This window comes from Armigeres subalbatus, unplaced genomic scaffold (genome assembly GCF_024139115.2).
Source record: "Armigeres subalbatus isolate Guangzhou_Male unplaced genomic scaffold, GZ_Asu_2 Contig819, whole genome shotgun sequence".
NCBI classification, from domain to species: Eukaryota; Metazoa; Arthropoda; class Insecta; order Diptera; family Culicidae; genus Armigeres; species Armigeres subalbatus.
In genome coordinates, this window is record NW_026943611.1 from 65,656 (window position 1) to 88,964 (window position 23,309).

Here is a 23,309-nt window from a genome sequence, read left to right on the forward strand (position 1 = left end):
TGTTGACATTGTGCTGTAATAATGCAAAAATGGCTGGAGGGTCCACTATTGGTTGGGGGTCCACTATTGGGCACTTTACCCTAGTCCCACTGTGTTTCCCAGTGATTGTTTGCAAGTCTGTCAAACTTATCGCGGTTTCGTAACGTAAGAAATTATTGAAAAAGTTTGTTTTACGGAGCGCCAGGCATGTCGGCATTGCAATATTACAAGCAGTACTGGTAGTTTTCGTGACTGTCATGTGAAAGCGAAAACAGTTGCATTTTCATTTTCAAGAGACCAAATGAAAATGTAGCCGTCTCCCGGTCACCTGTCACATTACAAGCAGTCATGATGGGAATGTTGCTTTGTTTTTAAATCTAAATTTCCAAATAGTTTTAATAGATTTGTGCAAATAACGATGACTAGTCGATAAAATGATTGTATTGTTTTGATTTTCGAGTTAGAAATAACATTATTGAAGGAGAAACAGCTTGTTTACAATAGTTTGATGCGCTTTCATGAAATAAAAATCCGTGAAAATTTGGCAGATTTCCTTTCATTGTTGATGTTTTCTATGAAAGCGGGAGAGAATAAAATGTAAATATCGTGTGACCTCTCTCAATGAAAATGAAAATCTCAGTACTGATTACAAGTATACGGAAGGGCAAGTGAAGAGGAATCATCCAATGATGACTTTATCGGATTTGACAAAGATTTTACTGTTGATCTTTTTCCAGTCAATACGCATTTTTTGGCGTATTCTGGACAAGCACTTGCTGTTTTCGAATCTAATACAACGGAGTGTGAGAATCGTAGCAGTAACCATAATCTGGATACCACTGGATGTTCATTGGATACAGGTTACAGCAGAGTCCTATAAGAAGAGTAACGTCATGTTACATGATATCAGGTATGCTTTGAAATATATTACAAAATTGTTTTTTTTAAATGAATGCAAAATAAGTTAGTAACTGCCAGCAGCCGTAAATAGGAAACCTCTTCGCGTTGCTGATGCGCTTGATGCGTTGAAATGCATTTGATGCAAAATGATGCCTTTAATATTAGACAAGGAATGCTGTCATTCGGCAATTGCACTTCGGAGTTATCGCTAAAACACTGTTGGAAAACAAATCAACGAATGTCGAATGAAATTTATCAGATTTGGACAGCAATGCTGAAACTAGATTCTTTTACAAACATTGCTGCTATTTCCGATGTTGAACCAATCAAAAGGTAGTCCATCCTTGGACGTTGAAATCTGAAATAAATTTTTTATGGTAACGCTACCGAAAAACTGTAGTTCTAGACTTCATGTAGCTTAAACTTCTTCCAAATCACTTTTCTACGAATCTTCTAAATTTCATGCGACTTCCGTTGATATTTTTTTCAAGGAGGGAACTGAAGGTTCGGAAAATTCTCGCCTAGTTGCACCTAAAATATCCTTTACCTCTGCAAAGCCTAACTATGTTTAGGTTATGTATCATTCATTCTTACGTGATTGTCAAGTCACTTCGACGTGAAAAATATGGTGGATGATAACCACGTTTGTTTTCAGGTAAATCTGACGTGAAGATTGTTTACAATGCTGGTTTTCCGTAAATGCCGAAGCTGCAATCACACTAACACAATCTCACTTAAGTTGTTTACGAGTACATACAAACATATTCACCAAGATTTTTAGTAAAAGTTACGTGAATTTCAGGTGAACATTACCAACGTCACGTAACAATCGTCGTTTGTTCAAGACAGTTCAGTTACGTGATTTTTCACGTGAATATGACGTGGTGATTATTTAGAGTGTACTATTTCTAAAGATGAACACCGTCATGTAGGGTAAATCACTACTTGGGCCTATGGACCCGGTTCCCGGCTCACTGCACAGAAAACTAATGATTTAAACTGTTTGGAAGTCGTAGGTTTATGGTTGATAATTTTTAAAAAGTCTCCCATTTATTTTTCACAATACTCAATATTTTTCTATCACTTGTTTTACTCCTAATTGATTCAATTGTAGAAAATAAAAATGTAGAATTCAAAATTTCACTCTCCGATGCCACACCACTGAGCCGGAGTGATTCTTTCCACTTTTACAAAACGGTATTATCGAATAAACACCTACCTGAAAATCGTCACAGTGCTCGATACAACCTTTGCATGAAGCTGTTAATCACCACACCATAATTCTAAACCCCCGCACTTCAATTATTCTTATTTGTTCGTTTCACTAGAACTTAATTAAACATACTAGAATATATTTTAAAATGTATTCACAAACCGAACAAAAATTCACCTCGGCCCAAGAACTTCTAGCCGCACCGTGCTGCCAAAAGGCCAGGATTATAAAAATGATACTTCATCGTTAATAGGAAAATTGTCTAATATGTTGACGTTATCATGTTATTTATAGTTCTCTCGATTTTAAAAGGTGAAATAAATATTGTTTTAAAGTATTTGGAAGAAATTTGGATGAGTTTATATATCTTCGCAACCAAATAAAAATGATTATGAATAATACCATCTGGCATCTTGTTGTCGTGGAACGTGCATATTTTTGTTTACATCGCATTTTCTACCGTCCCGAGAGAGAATGAGAGTAAAATGTTGAGAGATTGAGTGAAATTTTGCTTAGGCCGGAAACTGGTTTTTTGTATGCCGGATTGGGAATCGCTATGACTGAAATGAGTGCTGCACCTCGTTAATTTAAATCAAATAGAAGCTTCTTTGAACGATATTTAGCACGAATAGCTTTTTTTTAAGCAGAAGTGAATCCCAATGCAGTATTATACAGCCTACAAATTTCAGAAAAAGTTGCTTCCTATCATAAATATCAATTAAATAATGCAGTCGTACGCATGTTAGGCCGGGAATGGGGTAAGAAACCCTACATGATCATTTTTGGAAATTAAGTTTCAGCGAGCAAAGAGATTTCATAAGGAAAATGAGCTGAAAAAGAATTTTTCATATGTTTTGCCTTTCTCGTATACAAAGTATACGTAAAGGCTATATGTTCGCTCCAAAAACGAACTTTTTATAGGAGTCCCGGAGACCCATAGTGTTATATACCGATCGACTCAGCTCGACGAATTGAAGTGATGTCTGTGTGTATGTGTGTGTATGTGAGTGCGCAAAATCATCTCACTCATTTTTTAGGCACTTATGCTTAACCGATTCGCTCGCAACAAGTTGCATTTGACGCGAAATCTTGTCCCATTGTTTCGTATTAAAAATTGGTCGAATCGGACTATGGGCTTCGGAGTTATGGCCAAAATATATTTTTTTACAACAAAAAATCTTAGTCACTTTTTAGACACTTACTCTTAGCTGATTTACTCGCAACAAGTTTCATTCAACGCAGAATTTTGTCCCATTGTTTCGTATTGCAAATTGGACAGATCGGACTATGGGTTTCGAAGTTATGGCCAAAATCCACTTTTTCACATGATAAACACGTACAAAATTCTCACTCATTTTTCAGGCACTTATCCTTAATCGATTTGCTCGCAACAAGTTTCGTTCAACGCGAAATCCTGTCCAATTGTTTCGTATTGAAAATTGGTCGAATCGAACTATGGGATTCGAAGTAATGGCCAAAATACATTTGTTGACAAGAAAAATGCTCACTCATTTTTTAGGCACTTACTTTTAGCCGATTTGCCTGCAACAAGTTGCATTCGACGCAGAATCTTGTTCCATTGTTTCGTATTGAAAATTAAACAGATCGGTATTAAACAGATATGGCCAAAGTTTATTTTTTTGCCTTTTTGCCTTTCTCGTATACAAAGTATACGTAAAGGCTATATGTTCGCTCCAAAAACGAACTTTTTATAGGAGTCCCGGAGACCCATAGTGTTATATACCGATCGACTCAGCTCGACGAATTGAGGTGATGTCTGTGTGTGCGTGTGTGTGTATGTGTGTGCGCAAAATAATCTCACTCATTTTTCAGGCACTTATCCTTAACCGATTTGCTCGCAACAAGTTTCATTCGACGTAGAATCTTGTCCCATTGTTTCGTATTGAAAATTGGCCGATTCGGACTATGGGATTCAGAGTTATGGCCAAAATTATTTTTTTTACATAAGAAACACGTACAAAATTCTCACTCATTTTTCAGGCACTTATCTTTAACGGATTTTCGCAATAAGTTGCATTCGACGCGAAATCTTGTCCCATTGTTTCGTATTGAAAATTGGCGGAATCGGACTATGGGATTCGGAGTTGTGTGTGTGTGTGTCATCCTCTATCCCTCACCCAGCTGGGGGTGTTGATCAAGTAGTACTACGAATAATTTGATCATATCTCATGCTACGTAATGGTGCCCTTATTGTTATGAAGACTAGTACTACAAAAAGGATTTACTTCTGAAGAAAGAAAATTTCTTCAGAATGTGTGGGGAATGGGATGTACTAGTTGTTCATAACAGGTACAGCAAAACTTCACAAGGACGCCCTTATTCGTACTAATTACTCAGGGAATAGAAGGTCGAGAAGAGCCACCGTTGCTAACTAAAGCGTGAACCGGATACCTGGGACTCCCACAATATCCGCGGCAATAGCAGCAAACGATCCCCTGTACGTATTTAGTGCTTAATTTCAATTTTTTTAATTTCATATAGCAACAAAAGAAAGGAAGGGAAAAAATGGAGATTGCTCAATAGTTGAGTCCAAATAGCTTTAGTTTTGGACATGTCTCAAGTATGCTTAGCTGTTAATAGGATTAATTACAAAATATCAACAAGCAGATAATATAATAGAATTACGCATATAAAATAACAAATAAAATCTGAAAAACGGATTTGGACTAAAACGTTATTAAACATAAAGGCCTGACGTATTGAATATGAAAGCAAATAATAACAAAGATCAATAGAAAAAAATGACTGTATTATTACGAGTCGGCTTGAGTATGAGGTACCGTAGCCATTCAGTAAAAAAAATGAAGAAAAAGGATCAATTGAGAACCAACGATTAGATCAAGAATATGACAGTTAAATGGCATAGTTAAAAAAAGATAGCAACAGAGAATTTAAAATAATATTGGATTGATCTCACCAAATGCAAACTGACTTCCGACGATTTCATGCATCCTTCGAAACAAACGGCTGATCAATCAAATCCATAGCACCAGCAACCCTGCTGCAAATATTGCTGAAGAAGGTGCGCCATCGCTTGATTTAAATGCAACAGTTTTGATGACTATACAGCAAAAAAAGTTGTTGAATATTACATCGAAATCGATGCAACCCATCGAATCCGTCGATTGTTGAATATTACAATGCGCGATGTACTCGAGAGCTTGCTGTGTAATAAACAGTAACGATGTAATTTTTTACCAAATGTAAAAATTATTCAACGTAAACGAGGCGATGTAAAGTTAAACTATGTAAAATAGTGCGATGTACAAGGCATTTATACTGTTGAGTTTTCTTTTGGTGGATTTCTTTCATCAATAATTGTTTGGTCAAGTTTTTTAAAGGATTCGTGAATGCAAGACAAATACATACTATATATTTTTTTACTGCATCAGCAGATCTATCGCCGGTTGATCAGATGCAACGGCTATACATATTAAAGCGAGTATATTGAAAAACATCAGGAATCCAGTATCGATCCGCAGACCCAGGGTAGCTCATGTCTGGCTGAAATCGCTTCGCGTTCGGAGGCGCTTCGAAGCCGCTGAAAATAATGAAGTATGTTAACATGCAGATCTGGTATGCGGGTGTATGACATAGGAAAATATATAACTTAATCGGAATCGAAGACGACGGGAAACCTATCCGGATTGCGAAGGAAATCCTTTCTGGATTCCGGCGGATATTCTATAGGGATTCAGACGAGAATCCAATTCGGATTCCGCCGGGAGTCCTTTATAGTTTGTGACGGGAATCCTTCCCGGATGCCGACAAGAATCTTTTCGGGATTCCGACAAGATTTTGCCTGGATTTCGGCGGGAATCTTCTCATCGGGATTCCGGGAATCCGTTGGACATCCTTACGCAAATCCGATGAAACTCTTCCGGAATCCTGGCGAAAATCATTTCGAGATCCCGACCGGACTCTTTTCAGAATTCCGACGGGACTCCTTTCGGGATTTAAACGTGAATCCTTTCGGGATTCCGACGGAAATCCTCTCTAGGATACCGGAGAAAAACCCATCGAAATTTCAACGGGAGCCCTTTTGAATTTCGACAAGAATCTTTTCGTTATTCCAACAAGAATCTTCTCAGAATTTCGACAAGAATCCTGCCCGGATTTTGACACAAATCTTTTTGTATTCCGACAAAAATCTTTTCAGGATTTCAGCAAGAATCTTTTCGTGATTTCGACGGGAAGCCTTTCGTGATTCCCACGGTAAGCCATTCGAGATTCCGACGTGAAGCCTTTCCGACTCCGACGGGATTGCGACGGAAATCCTTTCTGGATATTAACGGGATACCTTTCGGGATTCCAAAAGAATACCTTTCATGATTCCGAAGACAATACTCTCGGAACTCTGACAGGAATCCTTTTGTGATTCCGACGGGAATCCTTTTGTGATTCCGACGGGAATCCTTTCGGGACTCCGAAGGGAATCCTTCCGGGGTTCCGACGGGAATTCTTCCGGGGTTCCGACGAGAATCATTTCGTGATTCCGACGGGAATCCTTTTGTGATTCCGACGGGAATCCTTTCGGGACTCCGAAGGGAATCCTTTCGAGATTCCGACGGGAATCCTTTCAGGGTTCTGACGGGAATTCTTCCGGGGTTCCGACGAGAATCATTTCGTGATTTCGACAAGAATCCTTTCGTGATTCCAACGGGAATCCTTTCGGGATTCCGACGGGAATCCTTTCGGGACTCCGACGGGAATCCTTTCGGGATTCCAACGGGAATCCTTTCGGGATTTCGACGGAAATCCTTTCGGGACTCCGACGGGAATCCTTTCGGGACTCCAACGGGAATTCTTTCGGGATTCCGACGGGAATCCTTTCGGGACTCCGACGGGAATCCTTTCGGGATTCCAACGGGAATCCTTTCGGGATTTCGACGGAAATCCTTTCGGGACTCCGACGGGAATCCTTTCGGGACTCCAACGGGAATTCTTTCGGGATTCCGACGGGAATCCTTTCGGGATTCCGACGGGAATCCTTTCGGGATTCCGACGGGAATCCTTTCGGGATTCCGACGGGAATCCTTTCGGGATTCCGACGGGAATCTTTCGATTCCGACGGAATCCTTTCGGGATTCCGACGGAATCCTTTCGATTCCGACGGGAATCCTTTCGGGATTCCGACGGAATCCTTTCGGGATTCCGACGGAATCCTTTCAATTCCGACGGGAATCCTTTCGGGATTCCGACGGGAATCCTTTCGGGATTCCGACGGGAATCCTTCCGGGATTCCGACGGGAATCCTTTCGGGATTCCGACGGGAATCCTTTCGGGATTCCGACGGGAATCCTTTCGGGATTCCGACGGGAATCTTTTCGGGATTTCGACGGAAATCCTTTCGGGACTCCGACGGGAATCCTTTCGGGACTCCAACGGGAATTCTTTCGGGACTCCGAAGGGAATCCTTTCGAGATTCCGACGGGAATCCTTTCAGGGTTCTGACGGGAATTCTTCCGGGGTTCCGACGGGAATTCTTCCGGGGTTCCGACGAGAATCATTTCGTGATTTCGACAAGAATCCTATCGTGATTCCAACGGGAATCCTTTCGGGACTCCGACGGGAATCCTTTCGGGACTCCGACGGGAATCCTTTCGGGATTCCGACGGGAATCCTTTCGGGATTCCGACGAGAATCCTTTCGGGATTCCGACGGGAATCTTTTCGGGATTCCGACGGGAATCCTTTCCGGGATTCCGACGGGAATCCTTCCGGGATTCCGACGGGAATCCTTTCGGGATTCCGACGGGAATCCTTTCGGGATTCCGACGGGAATCCTTTCGGGATTCCGACGGGAATCCTTTCGGGATTCCGACGGGAATCCTTTCGGGATTCCGACGGGAATCCTTCCGGGATTCCGACGGGAATCCTTCCGGGATTCCGACGGGAATCCTTCCGGGATTCCGACGGGAATCCTTCCGGGATTCCGACGGGAATCCTTCCGGGATTCCGACGGGAATCCTTTCGGGATTCCGACGGGAATCCTTTCGGGATTCCGACGGGAATCCTTTCGGGATTCCGACGGGAATCCTTTCGGGATTCCGACGGGAATCCTTTCGGGATTCCGACGGGAATCCTTTCGGGATTCCGACGGGAATCCTTTCGGGATTCCGACGGGAATCCTTTCGGGATTCCGACGGGAATCCTTTCGGGATTCCGAAGGGAATCCTTTCGGGATTCCGACGGGAATCCTTTCGGGATTCTGACGGGAATCCTTACGGGATTCCGACGGGACCCTTTTCGGGATTCCGACGGGAATCCTTTCGGGATTCCGACGGGACTCCTTTCGGGACTCTGAAGGAAATCCTTTCGGATATCGACGGGAATCCTTTCGTGGTTCCGACGGGAATCCTTTCGAGATTCCGACAGAAATCCTATCTGGGATACCGAGGAGTAACCTTTCGGGATTCCGAAGAGAAACCTATCAAAATTTGACTAGGAAGTTATTTTTGTTTGTCGACAAGAATCTTTTCGGAAGTCCGACAAGAATCCTGTTGGAATTTCGACATGAATATTTTCATAATTTTGACAAACATCTCGACGGGAATCCTTGCGTGATTCCGACAGGAAGCCTTTCAGGATTCCAACGGAAATCCTTTCGGGATTCCGACGGAAATCCTTTCGGGATTCCGACGGAAATCCTTTCGGGATTCCGACGGAAATCCTTTCGGGATTCCGACGGAAATCCTTTCGGGATTCCGACGGAAATCCTTTCGGGATTCCGATGGAAATCCTTTCGGGATTCCGAAGGGAGTCCTTTCGGGATTCCGATGGAAATCCTTTCGGGATTCCGACGGGAATCCTTTCGGGATTCCGACGGGAATCCTTTCGGGATTCCGACGGGAATCCTTTCGGGATTCCGACGGGAATCCTTTCGGGATTCCGACGGGAATCCTTTCGGGATTCCGACGGGAACCCTTTCGGGATTCCGACGGGAATCCTTTCGGGATTCCGACGGGAATCCTTTCGGGATTCCGACGGGAACCCTTTCTGGATTCCGACGGGAATCCTTTCGGGATTCCGACGGGAATCCTTTCGGGATTCCGACGGAAATCCTTCCGGGATTCCGACGGGCATCCTTCCGGGATTCCGACGGGAATCCTTTCGGGATTCCGAAGGGAAACCTTTCGGGATTCCGACGGGAATCCTTTCGGGATTCCGACGGGAATCCTTTCGGGATTCCAACGCGACCCTTTTCGGGATTCCGACGGGACTCCTTTCGAGACTCTGAAGGAAATCCTTTCGGATATCGACGGGAATCCTTTCGTGGTTCCGACGGGAATCCTTTCGAGATTCCGACAGAAATCCTATCTGGGATACCGAGGAGTAACCTTCCGGGATTCCGAAGAGAAACCTATCAAAATTTGACTAGGAAGTCATTTTTGTTTGTCGACAAGAATCTTTTCGGAATTCCGACAAGAATCCTGTTGGAATTTCTACACGAATATTTTCATAATTTTGACAAACATCTCGACGGGAATCCTTGCGTGATTCCGACAGGAATCCTTTCAGGATTCCAACGGAAATCCTTTCGGGATTCCGACGGAAATCCTTTCGGGATTCCGATGGAAATCCTTTCGGGATTCCGAAGGGAGTCCTTTCGGGATTCCGATGGAAATCCTTTCGGGATTCCGACGGGAATCCTTCCGGAATTCCGACGGGAATCCTTTCGGCATTCCAACGGGAATCCTTCCGGAATTCCGACGGGAATCCTTTCGGCATTCCAACGGGAATCCTTTCGGGAATCCTTTCGGGATTGCGACGGGAATCTTTTCGGGATTGTGACGGAAATCCTTTAGGGACTCTGAAGGAAATCCTTTCGGGATTCCGACAAGATTTCTTTCGAGATTCTGACGGGATTCCGACGGGAATCCTTTGGGGACTCTGAAGGAAATCCTTTCGGGATATCGACGAGAATCCTTTCGTGATTCCGACGGGAATCCTTTCGAGATTCCGACAGAAATCCTATATGGGATCCCTAGGATTAACCTTCCGGGATTCCGAAGAGAAACCTATCAAAATATTATACTCTTCATTATGCCACCTAATAAATGATCCCATATCTAAAAGCTAATAACATCCATAAGTTAATGAAAAGTATAAGTTTCGAAATGTATGTGATTAATGCGAAGTATAAGTTTTTCTTATACATATCATTAAGCGCCTGCTTTGGCAAAAAACTATTATAAATATTAATAATAAACATTAAAAATTTTTACGTGTTTGAAATCACAAAAGAGTTTTTGTCGAGATTTCGAAATGATTCCCGTCGGAATTCATAAACGATTTCCGTCGAAATTCCGAAAGGATTCCCATCGGAATCCTGAAAAAAAATCATGTCGTAGTCTTGGAAGGGTTCTTTTCAGAATCCCGACCAAAATCCCGAAAGAATTATCGCCCGAAACTTAGAACGATCCTTGCGGTATTCTCTAAATGATTCCTATCAGAATCCCGAAAGGATTCCCGTTAGTGTCCCGAAAAGATTCCTATAAGAATCCAGAAAGGATTTCCTTCAGAATCCCGCAAGGATTTCCGTCGGAATCCCGAAAAGATTCCCGTCGGAATCGCTAAAGGATTCCTGTCGGAATCCCGCAAGGATTCCCGTCGAAATCCCGAAAGGATTCCCGTCGAAATCCCGAAAGGATTCCCGTCGAAATCCCGAAAGGATTCCCGTCGAAATCCCGAAAGGATTCCCGTCGGAATCCCGAAAAGATTCCCGTTTGAATCCCGAAAAGATTCCCGTTTGAATCCCGAAAGGATTCCCGTCGGAGTCCCGATAGGATTCCCGTCGGAGTCCCGAAAAGATTCCCGTCGGAGTCCCGAAAGGATTCCCGTCGAAATCCCGAAAGGATTCCCGTCGGAATCCCGAAAGGATTCCCGTCGGAATCCCGCAAGGATTCCCGTCGGAATCCCGCAAGGATTCCCGTCGAAATCCCGAAAGGATTCCCGTCGGAATCCCGAAATTTTACTCAGTTTCCGTCAAAAGCGGGACTACTCATAGCTATGAGTTGTCCTGATTTTGGAGGAAACTGAGTAAAATATCCGTGAGAAGAAAAGAGAGGGCGATACAATTTTACTCAGTCACTGAGTAAGTGAAAGTTAGCGTGATTCCCGTCGGAATCCCGAAAGGATTCCCGTCGGAATCCCGAAAGGATTCTCGTCGGAATCCCGAAAGAATTCTCGTCGGAATCCCGAAAGGATTCTCGTCGGAATCCCGAAAGGATTCCCGTCGGAATCCCGAAAGGATTCCCGTCGGAATCCCGAAAGGATTCCCGTCGGAATCCCGAAAGGATTCCCGTCGGAATCCCGAAAGGATTCCCGAAAGGATTCCCGTCGAAATCCCGAAATGATTCCCGTCGAAATCCCGAAAGGATTCCCGTCGGAATCCCGAAAAGATTCCCGTTTGAATCCCGAAAAGATTCCCGTTTCAATCCCGAAAGGATTCCCGTCGGAGTCCCGATAGGATTCTCGTCGGAGTCCCGAAAAGATTCCCGTCGGAGTCCCGGAAGGATTCCCGTCGAAATCCCGAAAGGATTCCCGTCGGAATCCCGAAAGGATTCCCGTCGGAATCCCGAAAGGATTCCCGTCGGAATCCCGAAAGGATTCCCGTCGGAATCCCGAAAGGATTCCCGTCGGAATCCCGAAAGGATTCCCGTCGGAATCCCGCAAGGATTCCCGTCGGAATCCCGAAAGGATTCCCGTCGGAATCCCGAAAGGATTCCCGTCGGAATCCTGAAAGGATTCCGTCGGAATCCCGAAAGGATTCCGTCGGAATCCCGAAAGGATTCCGTCGGAATCCCGAAAGGATTCCCGTCGGAATCCCGAAAGGATTCCGTCGGAATCCTGAAAGGATTCCGTCGGAATCCCGAAAGGATTCCGTCGGAATCCCGAAAGGATTCCCGTCGGAATCCCGAAAGGATTCCCGTCGGAATCCCGAAAGGATTCCGTCGGAATCCCGAAAGGATTCCGTCGGAATCGAAAGGATTCCGTCGGAATCCCGAAAGGATTCCGTCGGAATCCGAAAGGATTCCCGTCGGAATCCCGAAAGGATTCCGTCGGAATCCCGAAAGGATTCCGTCGGAATCCCGAAAGGATTCCCGTCGGAATCGAAAGAATTCCCGTCGGAATCCCGAAATGATTCCCGTCGGAATCCCGAAAGGATTCCGTCGGAATCCCGAAAGGATTCCCGTCGGAATCCCGAAAGGATTCCCGTCGGAATCCCGAAAGGATTCCCGTCGGAATCCCGAAAGGATTCCCGTCGGAATCCCGAAAGGATTCCCGTCGGAATCCCGAAAGGATTCCCGTCGGAGTCCCGAAAGGATTCCCGTCGGAGTCCCGATAGGATTCCCGTCGGAGTCCCGAAAAGATTCCCGTCGGAATCCCGAAAGAATTCCCGTCGGAATCCCGAAAAGATTCCCGTCGGAATCCCGAAAGGATTCCCGTCGGAATCCCGAAAGGATTCCCGTCGGAATCTCGAAAAGATTCCCGTTTGAATCCCGAAAAGATTCCCGTTTGAATCCCGAAAGGATTCCCGTCGGAATCCCATCGCAATACCGAAAGGATTTCCGTCGGAATCCCGAAAGGATTCCTTTGGAATCCCAAAAGGATTTTCTCTGGAATACCGAAAGGATTACTTCTGGAATCCCAAGAGGATTCATTTTCGAATCCTTAATAGATTCTTTCTGGAATTTCAAAATGATTCCTATTGGAATCCCAAAAGATTCGCTAAAGGGATCCTGTCCGATATCTCAAAAAGTCGTCCACCCTTTGGGATCCCCGAAGGATTTTCTATGGAATCCCAAAAAGATTCCCTTTTGAATCCCGAAAGGTTTCAGTTTGTAATCTTACAAGGATTCCCTTTGGGAACTCCATTTGGAAAATTATTCCCAATGGATTCTCTTTGGAATCCAAAAAGAACTCATCAAAAAAAAGTCGTCAACCCTTTGGAATCTCAAAAGAATCCACTATGGTATTCCAAAGGGATTCCCATTCGGAATTTGGAAGTCTTCCTTTCTTGTGAATGCCAGGAGGAGTTCGAAGGAATCTCAAATGGATTTCGTTTGGAATTCATGAAATATTACGATGCTGTTGGCAATTCCAAAAAGGCTTCTGTTTCCGATCTCAAAAAGGATGTTGATAATCTCGAAAGGATTCCAGACATATTTTTGGGAAGGATGGAATTCGGAAGTTCAATAATCCAAATAATACGATCATTATTCCGAAAGTGTTTCGTTTAGAATGACAAAAGGATTCCGTTCGGAATCCCAGAAAGTACATATTCCTGCCTTTGGAATCCCAGAAGGATTCCATTAGAATTCTTGAAATTCTCATTAGAAACCATAAACGATCCCTTTCGGAATCCCAGGATACTGTTCGCAATCCCAAAAAGGATTATGTACGCAATCCCATAAAGGGTCATGTTTGCAATCCCAAAAGAATTCCGTTCAAAATCCAAAAAGTTCAGTTTGGAATCCCATATGATTTTAGTTTGGAATCCCTAATAGTTTTCCTGTAGAATAATAGGATTCTCTTGGAAATTTCAAAATGATACCCTTTCGAATTTCAAAACAATCCAAATCGGAATGAAAAAGGATTTTCTTCGGAATGCCATTTTTTAAGTTTGTTAGAAATCGCTTCAGAATCCTAAATGGATTCCTTTCAAAATCCCAAACGACTTCCCTTCGAAATCCTAAATGGATTTCTTTAGGGATCTCAAATAGATTTCTTTCGGCATCTCAAACTAATTATGCTTTCCGAATCCCAAATGAATTTCTATTCTATGAATTTCTTCAGGAATCACAAATAGATTTTTCTGGACACCCATATGAATTCCTTTGGAATTTCAAACCCCGAAAGGATTCTCTACGGAATTTAACTAAAGTTGAAGTGCCATAATAAAGCATATACATAAATAGTAATTATATTACTTACTATTGCAGCAGCCGAGGCAGCAGCAGTATTACATCCATTGAATCGTTATCCTTCGAACTCGTAATTGCCTATGATCCCTGGCTTCCGGAATTACATGGCAGCAAACTCTCCGGAAATCAACCGCAGTTCGTGAGTTTTGACGGCAAGTTCCAAATAGGCACTTAAAGTGCGACGCTGTTTCCGGATTTCGCTGCAGAGAAAATACAGAAAGTTATTAAAGAAAGTAACAAATAATAATAAAACTTACGGAAAATTTCTAATCTAATCTAATCTAATCGAACACAAACGCAGCCAGTACAAAGAAAGCATCCTGGAAAACTATTGAGTTAGATGACGCCCAATAATTTTTCTTGTCAATATTGAGGCTCACAGCATACCAGTGGTATGACATAAACTTCAAAGCGGCCAGGCCCACTGCGTTGTGTTTGCCGCAGAGATGATTCTTCGAGATGTATCGTGTTCAAGTAGTCACTTCAACATGATACATATCACGAATCTACAGGGGTTGAAGGATGCGTGGACATACCGTACCATACGCACCGCGTTCTTTTTAAGTTCTTATTTTGGTAATTGTATATAAATAAATATGCAGTGAAATGAATAACATTATGATAAGAAATTATATTAAATTTTATATATATTTGTAGAGTACAACGTCAACTAGGAGCCGAAGTTGATTCGGGATGTACATCTCTTGTAGAAGAAGCTGGAAATTGTAAAGAATTTATTTATTATTTAGAATGTTATATATCAGATAGCAGTTTATGTGCCAGGAAGTCGTCTACGTAAAGGTTACATGGCAGTTTGTGAAGCTTTCCTTCCTGGGATGTTTTGTAGTGGGCTATGAAAATGTTAAATCAGTATGAAGGTACATAATACAATAATATAAATATATAAAAGCATAAAAATATGATTTTTTAAATATGAAAATAAGAAACATAAAAATATAGTGTAATAATAGAATAAAAATTGCTATATGAAAATTTAAAAAATATGAATACATGAAAATAAAAAATGAAGATACAAAAACATGAGTACATAAAAACATGAGAATATGATAATATTGCAAATGTTAAAATATAAAATGTGATATTAAAGTATTAAATTTTGAGAATATGACAATATAAAGATCTGAAAATCAGATAATATAAAAATATTAAAACACAAAAATATAGAAGATGGAAATATGAAAGTATAAAAAATAATATAATAAAAATATAGAAATATGTAAATATGCTAATTAAATTATAACAACATGAAAGTATGAAAATATAAGAAAGGCAAAAAAATTAAAATATGAAAATTAAATATTTCAAACTACAATATGAAAATATGATATGAAAAAAATACAAATATATGAAAATATAAAAGTATAAAAATATGAACATATACAAGAATAAAAAATGTGAAAGCATAAAAAAGGCATCATAATGTGTATATAAGTATAAAAATAGAAAAAATATAAGAGTAAGGAAAATATGATAATATAAAAATATTATAATATGAAGGTGTAATAACATGAAATTATATAAATATGAAAATACAAAAATATAAAACATAAAATATCAAATTTGAAAGTGGAATGTTCAATTTAAAGAAATATGAAACTATGATAATATTATAACATAATAATATGAAAATTTTAAGACACAAAAATAATAGAATGTAAAATATGAAATTATATAAAATATAGAAATTAAAAAAAATAAAATGTAAAAATATGAAAAATAAATATAATGAAATATGAAAAATAAGTATAATAAAATATGGAAAATAAATATTTTACGAATATATAAAAACACGAAAGCATGGCATTGCTCCGGTATATTTCGTGGACTGGAAACTAGTGATACTCATGTTTCCTTTGAAATCTCTGTTCAGATTGCTATCAGAAATCAAGGTGGGTGTAATCCTTAATTTCAATCTGTGACAAAAATGACAAAAGCATTAGAATTACTATTTCTGGTCACGCTTGTCTGTACCGTTACTAGGGAGAGAAGGAATAAGTATCACGGAGATGGATATTGGGAAGGTATTCGTTGGGTCAGGATGTGCCTGTAGCTGGCAATGTGACCATGGTAGAACTTACCCCGTAACACACCACGAAGAGGTATCTACCCAGCATTACGGGTATAATAAAACTTACGGAAAATTTGCATACAAATTCAAAACGACTGCACACTTTTGGGCGAAAATCGTCTGCCGCTCCCGCTTGTAAGTCATGGTCATAGGCACTTAATTTTCGGCGCTGCTTCGAAATTTCGCTGCGGAGAAAACACAGAATGTCATTAAAGAAAGAATTAATTATTAAAACACATTAAACTTACGGAAATTTTGCATTAATAATAATAACATTATTTTGCACAACTGCACAGAAAAATGAAAACAGACATGGCGTCTTTTGACTGACTCAAACGATTCAAACCGAGGGAGGCAGTGTTGCGAGTTTTAATATCACATAATTCTTAAATACAAATTTACATTCTTTTTACGTAATCTTACACAAGCAATCAATAATCATGTGGTTGCATGTATTTCTATGTAATATTCAATCAAATTTATCTGAAATATCACATAATTTTGTCGTACTGATTATTGGGCAATTTGATAATGTGTAATTTCAGAGCGATGTAATATTACATTTTTTTGAATGTTATATTACAATAGATATTTCCAATTACATCAAGATTTTGTTGCGTCGGTAGTATTACATCGTGGTACTTTACATTATTTTTTGCTGTGTACGATTCAATCTTGAACACATTCCACATTGATCGTTAGTCAGCAGCTCTTCATTAGATCCGTGCTGAATTGGGATGGCAGCAGCTTTCTCAATGTCCGGATTAGGTAGTAGAGATCCGACAGAAGGTAAAAGGCATACAAATATGTACACGCTGGCCTTTAGGTGCGGTGACCTCGGGTACCACATCTTCACCTTTTATCGAATTGTGACGTATGGTATGTTATATTATGCAGTTTTCTTTCAAGATTTCACTTTTCACAGACACGAAAAACATTTAAATTTAGGAGGAAAGCTAGAAAATTCATAAAAAAATGACGGATAATTTTCTTTTACATCCTTTCCGCTCAACACCTACTTAGATTCTTCCGGACTATGGGATTCGGAGTTATGGCTAAAATATATTTTTTCATAAGAAAAATTCTCACTCACTTTTTAGGCACTTACTCTTAGCTGATTTACTCGCAACAAGTTTCATCCGACGTAGAATATTGTCCAATTATTTCGTATTGAAAATTGGCCCAATCGGACTAAGGGTTTCGAAGTTATGGCTAAAATTATTTTTTTTTACATAAGACACACGTACAAAATTCTTATTCATTTATCAGGCACTTATCTTTAACGGATTTTCTCGCAACAAGTTGCATTCGACGCGGAATCTTGTCCCATTGTTTCGTATTGAAAATTGGCGAAATCGGACTATGGAGTTGTGGCCAAAATACATTTTTCAAAATCTCACTCATTTTAGTCACATATGTACCTTCAGCCGATTTGCTCGCAAGAAGTTGCATTCGATGCAGAATCCGGTCCCATTGTTTCCTGTTGAAAATTGGCCGGATCGGACTATAGGCTCAGAAGTTATGGTCAAAATACTTTTTTTCACCAAAAGTGCGTAGAAATTACTCACTCGAAAGAAACGAGAAAGGCACCATCACCGCTAGGTGGATTAATCTGGGTTTTTAAATTTACTTTAACAAACGGAGATGAAATACGGGTGAGTAAAATATTTTTTGTGATCACTATCGGCTATGGAAGCAACTGTGGGTAAGGTCTAACCGTACAACAGTAGAATGTTTAAAAAAAAACCCAGATTAATCGACCTAACGGTGATGGCGCCTTTCTCGCGCAAAAATGTATAAAATGTAGCCTTTACGCTTACACCTCGATGATGTACAAGAAAGGCAAAACGGTTACACCGTCTAATGTTATGATAGGAAATTTACACTACTAGACGACAGATGGCGCTGTCAAAAGTTTCTCGAATTTCCTATGTTCGAATTTTGACTTTCGCACAATTTCATAGTACTATGAAACTGAACGAAGAGCATACTTACGCCTAAATGCGTGCAACACGAGCATCTTTATAGTGCGATGAAACTCTTAATGGGAAGCCACGGATAAAATATTCATAGATGTAAGGCATTTTTCATAACACATTATTGTTCTATGTGACTATGTCTCATCACTATTTTAATATTATCTATTTTTTGCAATTTGCAATTATTATGAAATTCAATAGTGATCAACAGCGTTTTAGTCTCTGTCGGATGCAACTTGTTGCAAGAAAATCGGTTAAGAGTTTCTATGTGAAAATTTGGCTAATGTTTTTTATGGCATTTTGTGCACACACACACGCACACACATACACACACACACGCACACACGGACAGACAGACATTTGTTCAGCTCATTGAGCTGAGTCGAATGGTATATAACACTATGGGTCTCCGGGACTTCTATCAAAAGTTCGAATTTGGAGTGAAATGATAGCCTTTCGGTACAAAAAAAATCGAGTAGGCTTCGCCGCGAACGGTTGACACACGATTTTTCTGTTACGTTTTTTTCTTTTCCTCCTGTGTATTTTCTCGCTCCAAGTGATAATTAAGAATAGTTTTTCGCGTCCGGAAGGAGAAACAGCTTTTAAGCTGACATAGTGATTGCATACCGCCGAACAATGTGACCAACAAATGGCAAAAAGGACACACCCTTGAAACGAACTCCTTAATTATACTAGCATCTACTGAAAATCGCCGGAAAAATCGTTTCTGTGGTCGTCGTTGTTGGTGTCCTGCTGAATTGCGCAGCTGGTTGATGGAGAAGAATCAAACGGACACTTGAATTTGGTGAGAAAGTTCCAATTGTTTCCTTTAACCCTCTAAGACCCAAATGTCCGTATCCGCTCAAAACCATTTTGTACTTCCTTTACTAATCACAAATATTCCACCCATCAAAGTAATACGAATTTGAATACTAAAAAATAAAAATAAAACCACATCACGAAATAAACTTTTCATAAAAATTGCTATGATATTTTAATTAAGCTTCAATTTACTTTGAAATAGTACTCATTGATTGACTTCAATGTCAACAAAATGAATTATGAATTATAATTATTTGAATACTAAACATCAGTTAAAAGGCGATCTTGGGAATTAGAGAGTTAATTGTATTATATTTTTGATACCTCATTTGTATTATATTTTTGTTACCTCATATATTGCAAACTAAATACGTACAGGGCATCGTTTGCTACTATTGCCGCGGATATTGTGGGAGTCCCAGGTATCCGGTTCACGCTTTAGTTGGCAGCGGTGGCTCTTCTCGACCTTCTACTCCCTGAGTAGTCAGTACGAATAAGGGCGTCCTTGTGATGTTTTGCTGTACCTGTTATGGTTAGCTAGTGCATCCCCATCCCCTACACTCCCTGAAGACACCCTTCTTGCTTCAGCAGTGATTCCTTTTTACAGCACTAGTCTTCCTAACGAAAAGGGCACCATTACGGAACATGAGATATGATCAAATTATTCGTAGTACTACTTGACCAACACCCCCAGCTGGGTGAGGGATAGAGGATGACACACACACACACACACAAATGATAGCCTTTCGGTACAACTTAGTTGTACGAGAAAGGCAAAAATGTTTTTATCTTATCTTACAGTAACATTATTTACCGATGTCTCGACTCTGGAAACCCAATACCTTCAAAACGTGGCAAACACGAAAGAAGTAAGGCCAAAAGAGAAGCTGTGAAGTCTCACATCCTACCTCACAACCCGTCGATGTCCCACTATCGCAGAGCACATGCGCCAAACAGATTGTACCTTCCATCTGATCTGACGGAATCTTCGATGCATTATCAGGCGTCTGCCAACTTAACCTTAAAGGTCAGTTACTCTTTTTATTCAAGTTTAGTATCAAAGATGAACATATCGTTCGTTAAACTTGGTCACGAACAATGTGAAACTTGCGTTTGTGCAACGCTACATCAGGACACTTCAGGACACAACGAAGAAGATCGTTTTATTGTGGAATGCTCCGTTTGTAGATCACACGTCGAACATAAGCGGCTGGCAACAATTTCACGATCAGTTTACCGCAATGATGGAGATGAAGTTTGTCCAAAAGAAATCGTGCTTGCTGTGGACCTTCAGAAGGTAATTTTAAAATAAATTATTTTTCAAAAGCTTATTTAATTTGCTTTCGATATTATAGGTCATCCAGCTACCACGATTAGAAGGTTTAAAAACGGTTGTCTTCACTCAGCGTTTGATATCTTTTAATGAAACATTCCGACGGGTGGGTAAATACGCGAAGAATTTCCCAGTTATTGCATGTCTGTGGAACGAGTCAATTTCTGGTAGATCCGCGGCTGACATAACTAGCTGCTTCAGTAAGGTCATATTATGGTGCTGCACAAACGAAATTGAGAAGGTTACATTCTGGTTGGACAATTGTTCCAGCCAGAATAAAAATTGGAACTTTTTCTTCATTTGATCCTCTTGCTGAATAAAGAAGAGGTGAACGTGAAGGAAATTGTAAATATTTCGAAAGCGGACACACTTTTATGCCTGCCGACAGCTTTTATGCTGCAGTTGAAAAAGGCATGCGTCACAGTTCATCGGTTTCGACGATTCCCGAATTTAAAAGTGTGGTTCAAAATGCAAAGGGGAATGTGTTGGCAATGGACCTGGCGGTAACGGATTTTTTTATATGAAATTGTCAGTTTCTCAGTATTCATTGAGCCACTGTAATCCTCGCCCGTATATTGAAAAAAAAAAATAGGAAAATCGTTCTGAAGAAGGGCAGCTACCAGATGATATACAACAGCGGATTGGATGATAATGACGAATGTTTATCTTGCTGCCTTCTTTCAAAGAAGCAATTAAAAACAGTGACCGCTGAAAATTTTGACGTCGAAAGGATTCTGAATAGACAGACAAGTCCTATTGGCATTTGTCCTGATCGGAAACAAGCGCTCCTGAAGGTGATTTTACCAGTTTCAAAGAGCATCAGAGGCGTTTTGGACAAATATGCCCGAAAGATTGGAGACATCAGCTGAACAATAATTTACAGAAATTCTTCAAACTTCTTACAATTCTATGAAATACAACTATGTTTAGAAATGAATGTATTTTTTGTTATTTGAAACTCGAAATTCCAGCCTTAAAATAAATCCATCAACACTTCAGGTTGTTATCAAATGATATATAATGACACAATTAAAAAAATACTATTTTAGTTTTTTTTATAATCTGGATGAATTGATTACAACGTGACTGTTATGCGAATATATGTAAGGATGGGACAACTCAAGTGAGGTATGTTTTTGCAGATGTCAAGAATTAAGTCTTTTATTTTACCAGTTTTTCTTAAACTTTAGACGAAATTAAGCCGTTTCCTAATCTAATCTAATCTAATCTAATCGAACACAAACGCAGCCAGTACAAAGAAAGCATCCTGGAAAACTATTGAGTTAGATGACGCCCAATAATTTTTCTTGTCAATATTGAGGCTCACAGCATACCAGTGGTATGACATAAACTTCAAAGCGGCCAGGCCCACTGCGTTGTGTTTGCCGCAGAGATGATTCTTCGAGATGTATCGTGTTCAAGTAGTCACTTCAACATGATACATATCACGAATCTACAGGGGTTGAAGGATGCGTGGACATACCGTACCATACGCACCGCGTTCTTTTTAAGTTCTTATTTTGGTAATTGTATATAAATAAATATGCAGTGAAATGAATAACATTATGATAAGAAATTATATTAAATTTTATATATATTTGTAGAGTACAACGTCAACTAGGAGCCGAAGTTGATTCGGGATGTACATCTCTTGTAGAAGAAGCTGGAAATTGTAAAGAATTTATTTATTATTTAGAATGTTATATATCAGATAGCAGTTTATGTGCCAGGAAGTCGTCTACGTAAAGGTTACATGGCAGTTTGTGAAGCTTTCCTTCCTGGGATGTTTTGTAGTGGGCTATGAAAATGTTAAATCAGTATGAAGGTACATAATACAATAATCTAAATATATAAAAGCATAAAAATATGATTTTTTAAATATGAAAATAAGAAACATAAAAATATAGTGTAATAATAGAATAAAAATTGCTATATGAAAATTTAAAAAATATGAATACATGAAAATAAAAAATGAAGATACAAAAACATGAGTACATAAAAACATGAGAATATGATAATATTGCAAATGTTAAAATATAAAATGTGATATTAAAGTATTAAATTTTGAGAATATGACAATATAAAGATCTGAAAATCAGATAATATAAAAATATTAAAACACAAAAATATAGAAGATGGAAATATGAAAGTATAAAAAATAATATAATAAAAATATAGAAATATGTAAATATGCTAATTAAATTATAACAACATGAAAGTATGAAAATATAAGAAAGGCAAAAAATTAAAATATGAAAATTAAATATTTCAAACTACAATATGAAAATATGATATGAAAAAATACAAATATATGAAAATATAAAAGTATAAAAATATGAACATATACAAGAATAAAAAATGTGAAAGCATAAAAAGGCATCATAATGTGCATATAAGTATAAAAATAGGAAAAATATAAGAGTAAGGAAAATATGATAATATAAAAATATTATAATATGAAGGTGTAATAACATGAAATTATATAAATATGAAAATACAAAAATATAAAACATAAAATATCAAATTTGAAAGTGGAATGTTCAATTTAAAGAAATATGAAACTATGATAATATTATAACATAATAATATGAAAATTTTAAGACACAAAAATAATAGAATGTAAAATATGAAATTATAAAAATATAGAAATTAAAAAAAATAAAATGTAAAAATATGAAAAATAAATATAATGAAATATGAAAAATAAGTATAATAAAATATGGAAAATAAATATTTTACGAATATATAAAAACACGAAAGCATGGCATTGCTCCGGTATATTTCGTGGACTGGAAACTAGTGATACTCATGTTTCCTTTGAAATCTCTGTTCAGATTGCTATCAGAAATCAAGGTGGGTGTAATCCTTAATTTCAATCTGTGACAAAAATGACAAAAGCATTAGAATTACTATTTCTGGTCACGCTTGTCTGTACCGTTACTAGGGAGAGAAGGAATAAGTATCACGGAGATGGATATTGGGAAGGTATTCGTTGGGTCAGGATGTGCCTGTAGCTGGCAATGTGACCATGGTAGAACTTACCC

The 23,309-nt window shown here is 39.3% G+C and overlaps 1 protein-coding gene and 1 long non-coding RNA gene across 2 annotated transcripts; one reads left to right on the forward strand and one right to left on the reverse strand.

The window, feature by feature from the left end:
- Nucleotides 1–575: 575 nt before the first annotated feature.
- Nucleotides 576–21,160, forward strand: LOC134204680 (uncharacterized). Its single transcript, XM_062679457.1, has 3 exons — nt 576–889; nt 19,734–20,229; nt 20,288–21,160. The coding sequence occupies exons 1-3, from the start codon at nt 666–668 to the stop codon at nt 20,567–20,569; spliced, it is 1,002 nt and encodes a 333-aa protein (XP_062535441.1). The 5' UTR covers nt 576–665; the 3' UTR covers nt 20,570–21,160.
- LOC134204675 (uncharacterized) lies at nt 5,465–16,477 on the reverse strand. The gene is made up of 4 exons (XR_009977933.1): nt 16,380–16,477; nt 16,199–16,316; nt 14,053–14,242; nt 5,465–5,654 (listed from the first exon to the last, which is right to left on the reverse strand). It is a non-coding gene; the product is annotated as an uncharacterized LOC134204675 (long non-coding RNA).
- Nucleotides 21,161–23,309: the final 2,149 nt, after the last annotated feature.

What these genes read in the sequence shown, in the direction of transcription:
- LOC134204680 (XM_062679457.1), top strand. Translation starts at nt 666, where the DNA reads ATGATGACTTTATCGGATTTGACAAAGATTTTACTGTTGATCTTTTTC. An exon ending in GTCATGTTACATGATATCAG is followed by an intron (nt 890 to 19,733) that starts GTATGCTTTGAA and finishes CTTATCTTACAG; the next exon opens with TAACATTATTTACCGATGTC. An exon ending in TTGCTGTGGACCTTCAGAAG is followed by an intron (nt 20,230 to 20,287) that starts GTAATTTTAAAA and finishes TCGATATTATAG; the next exon opens with GTCATCCAGCTACCACGATT.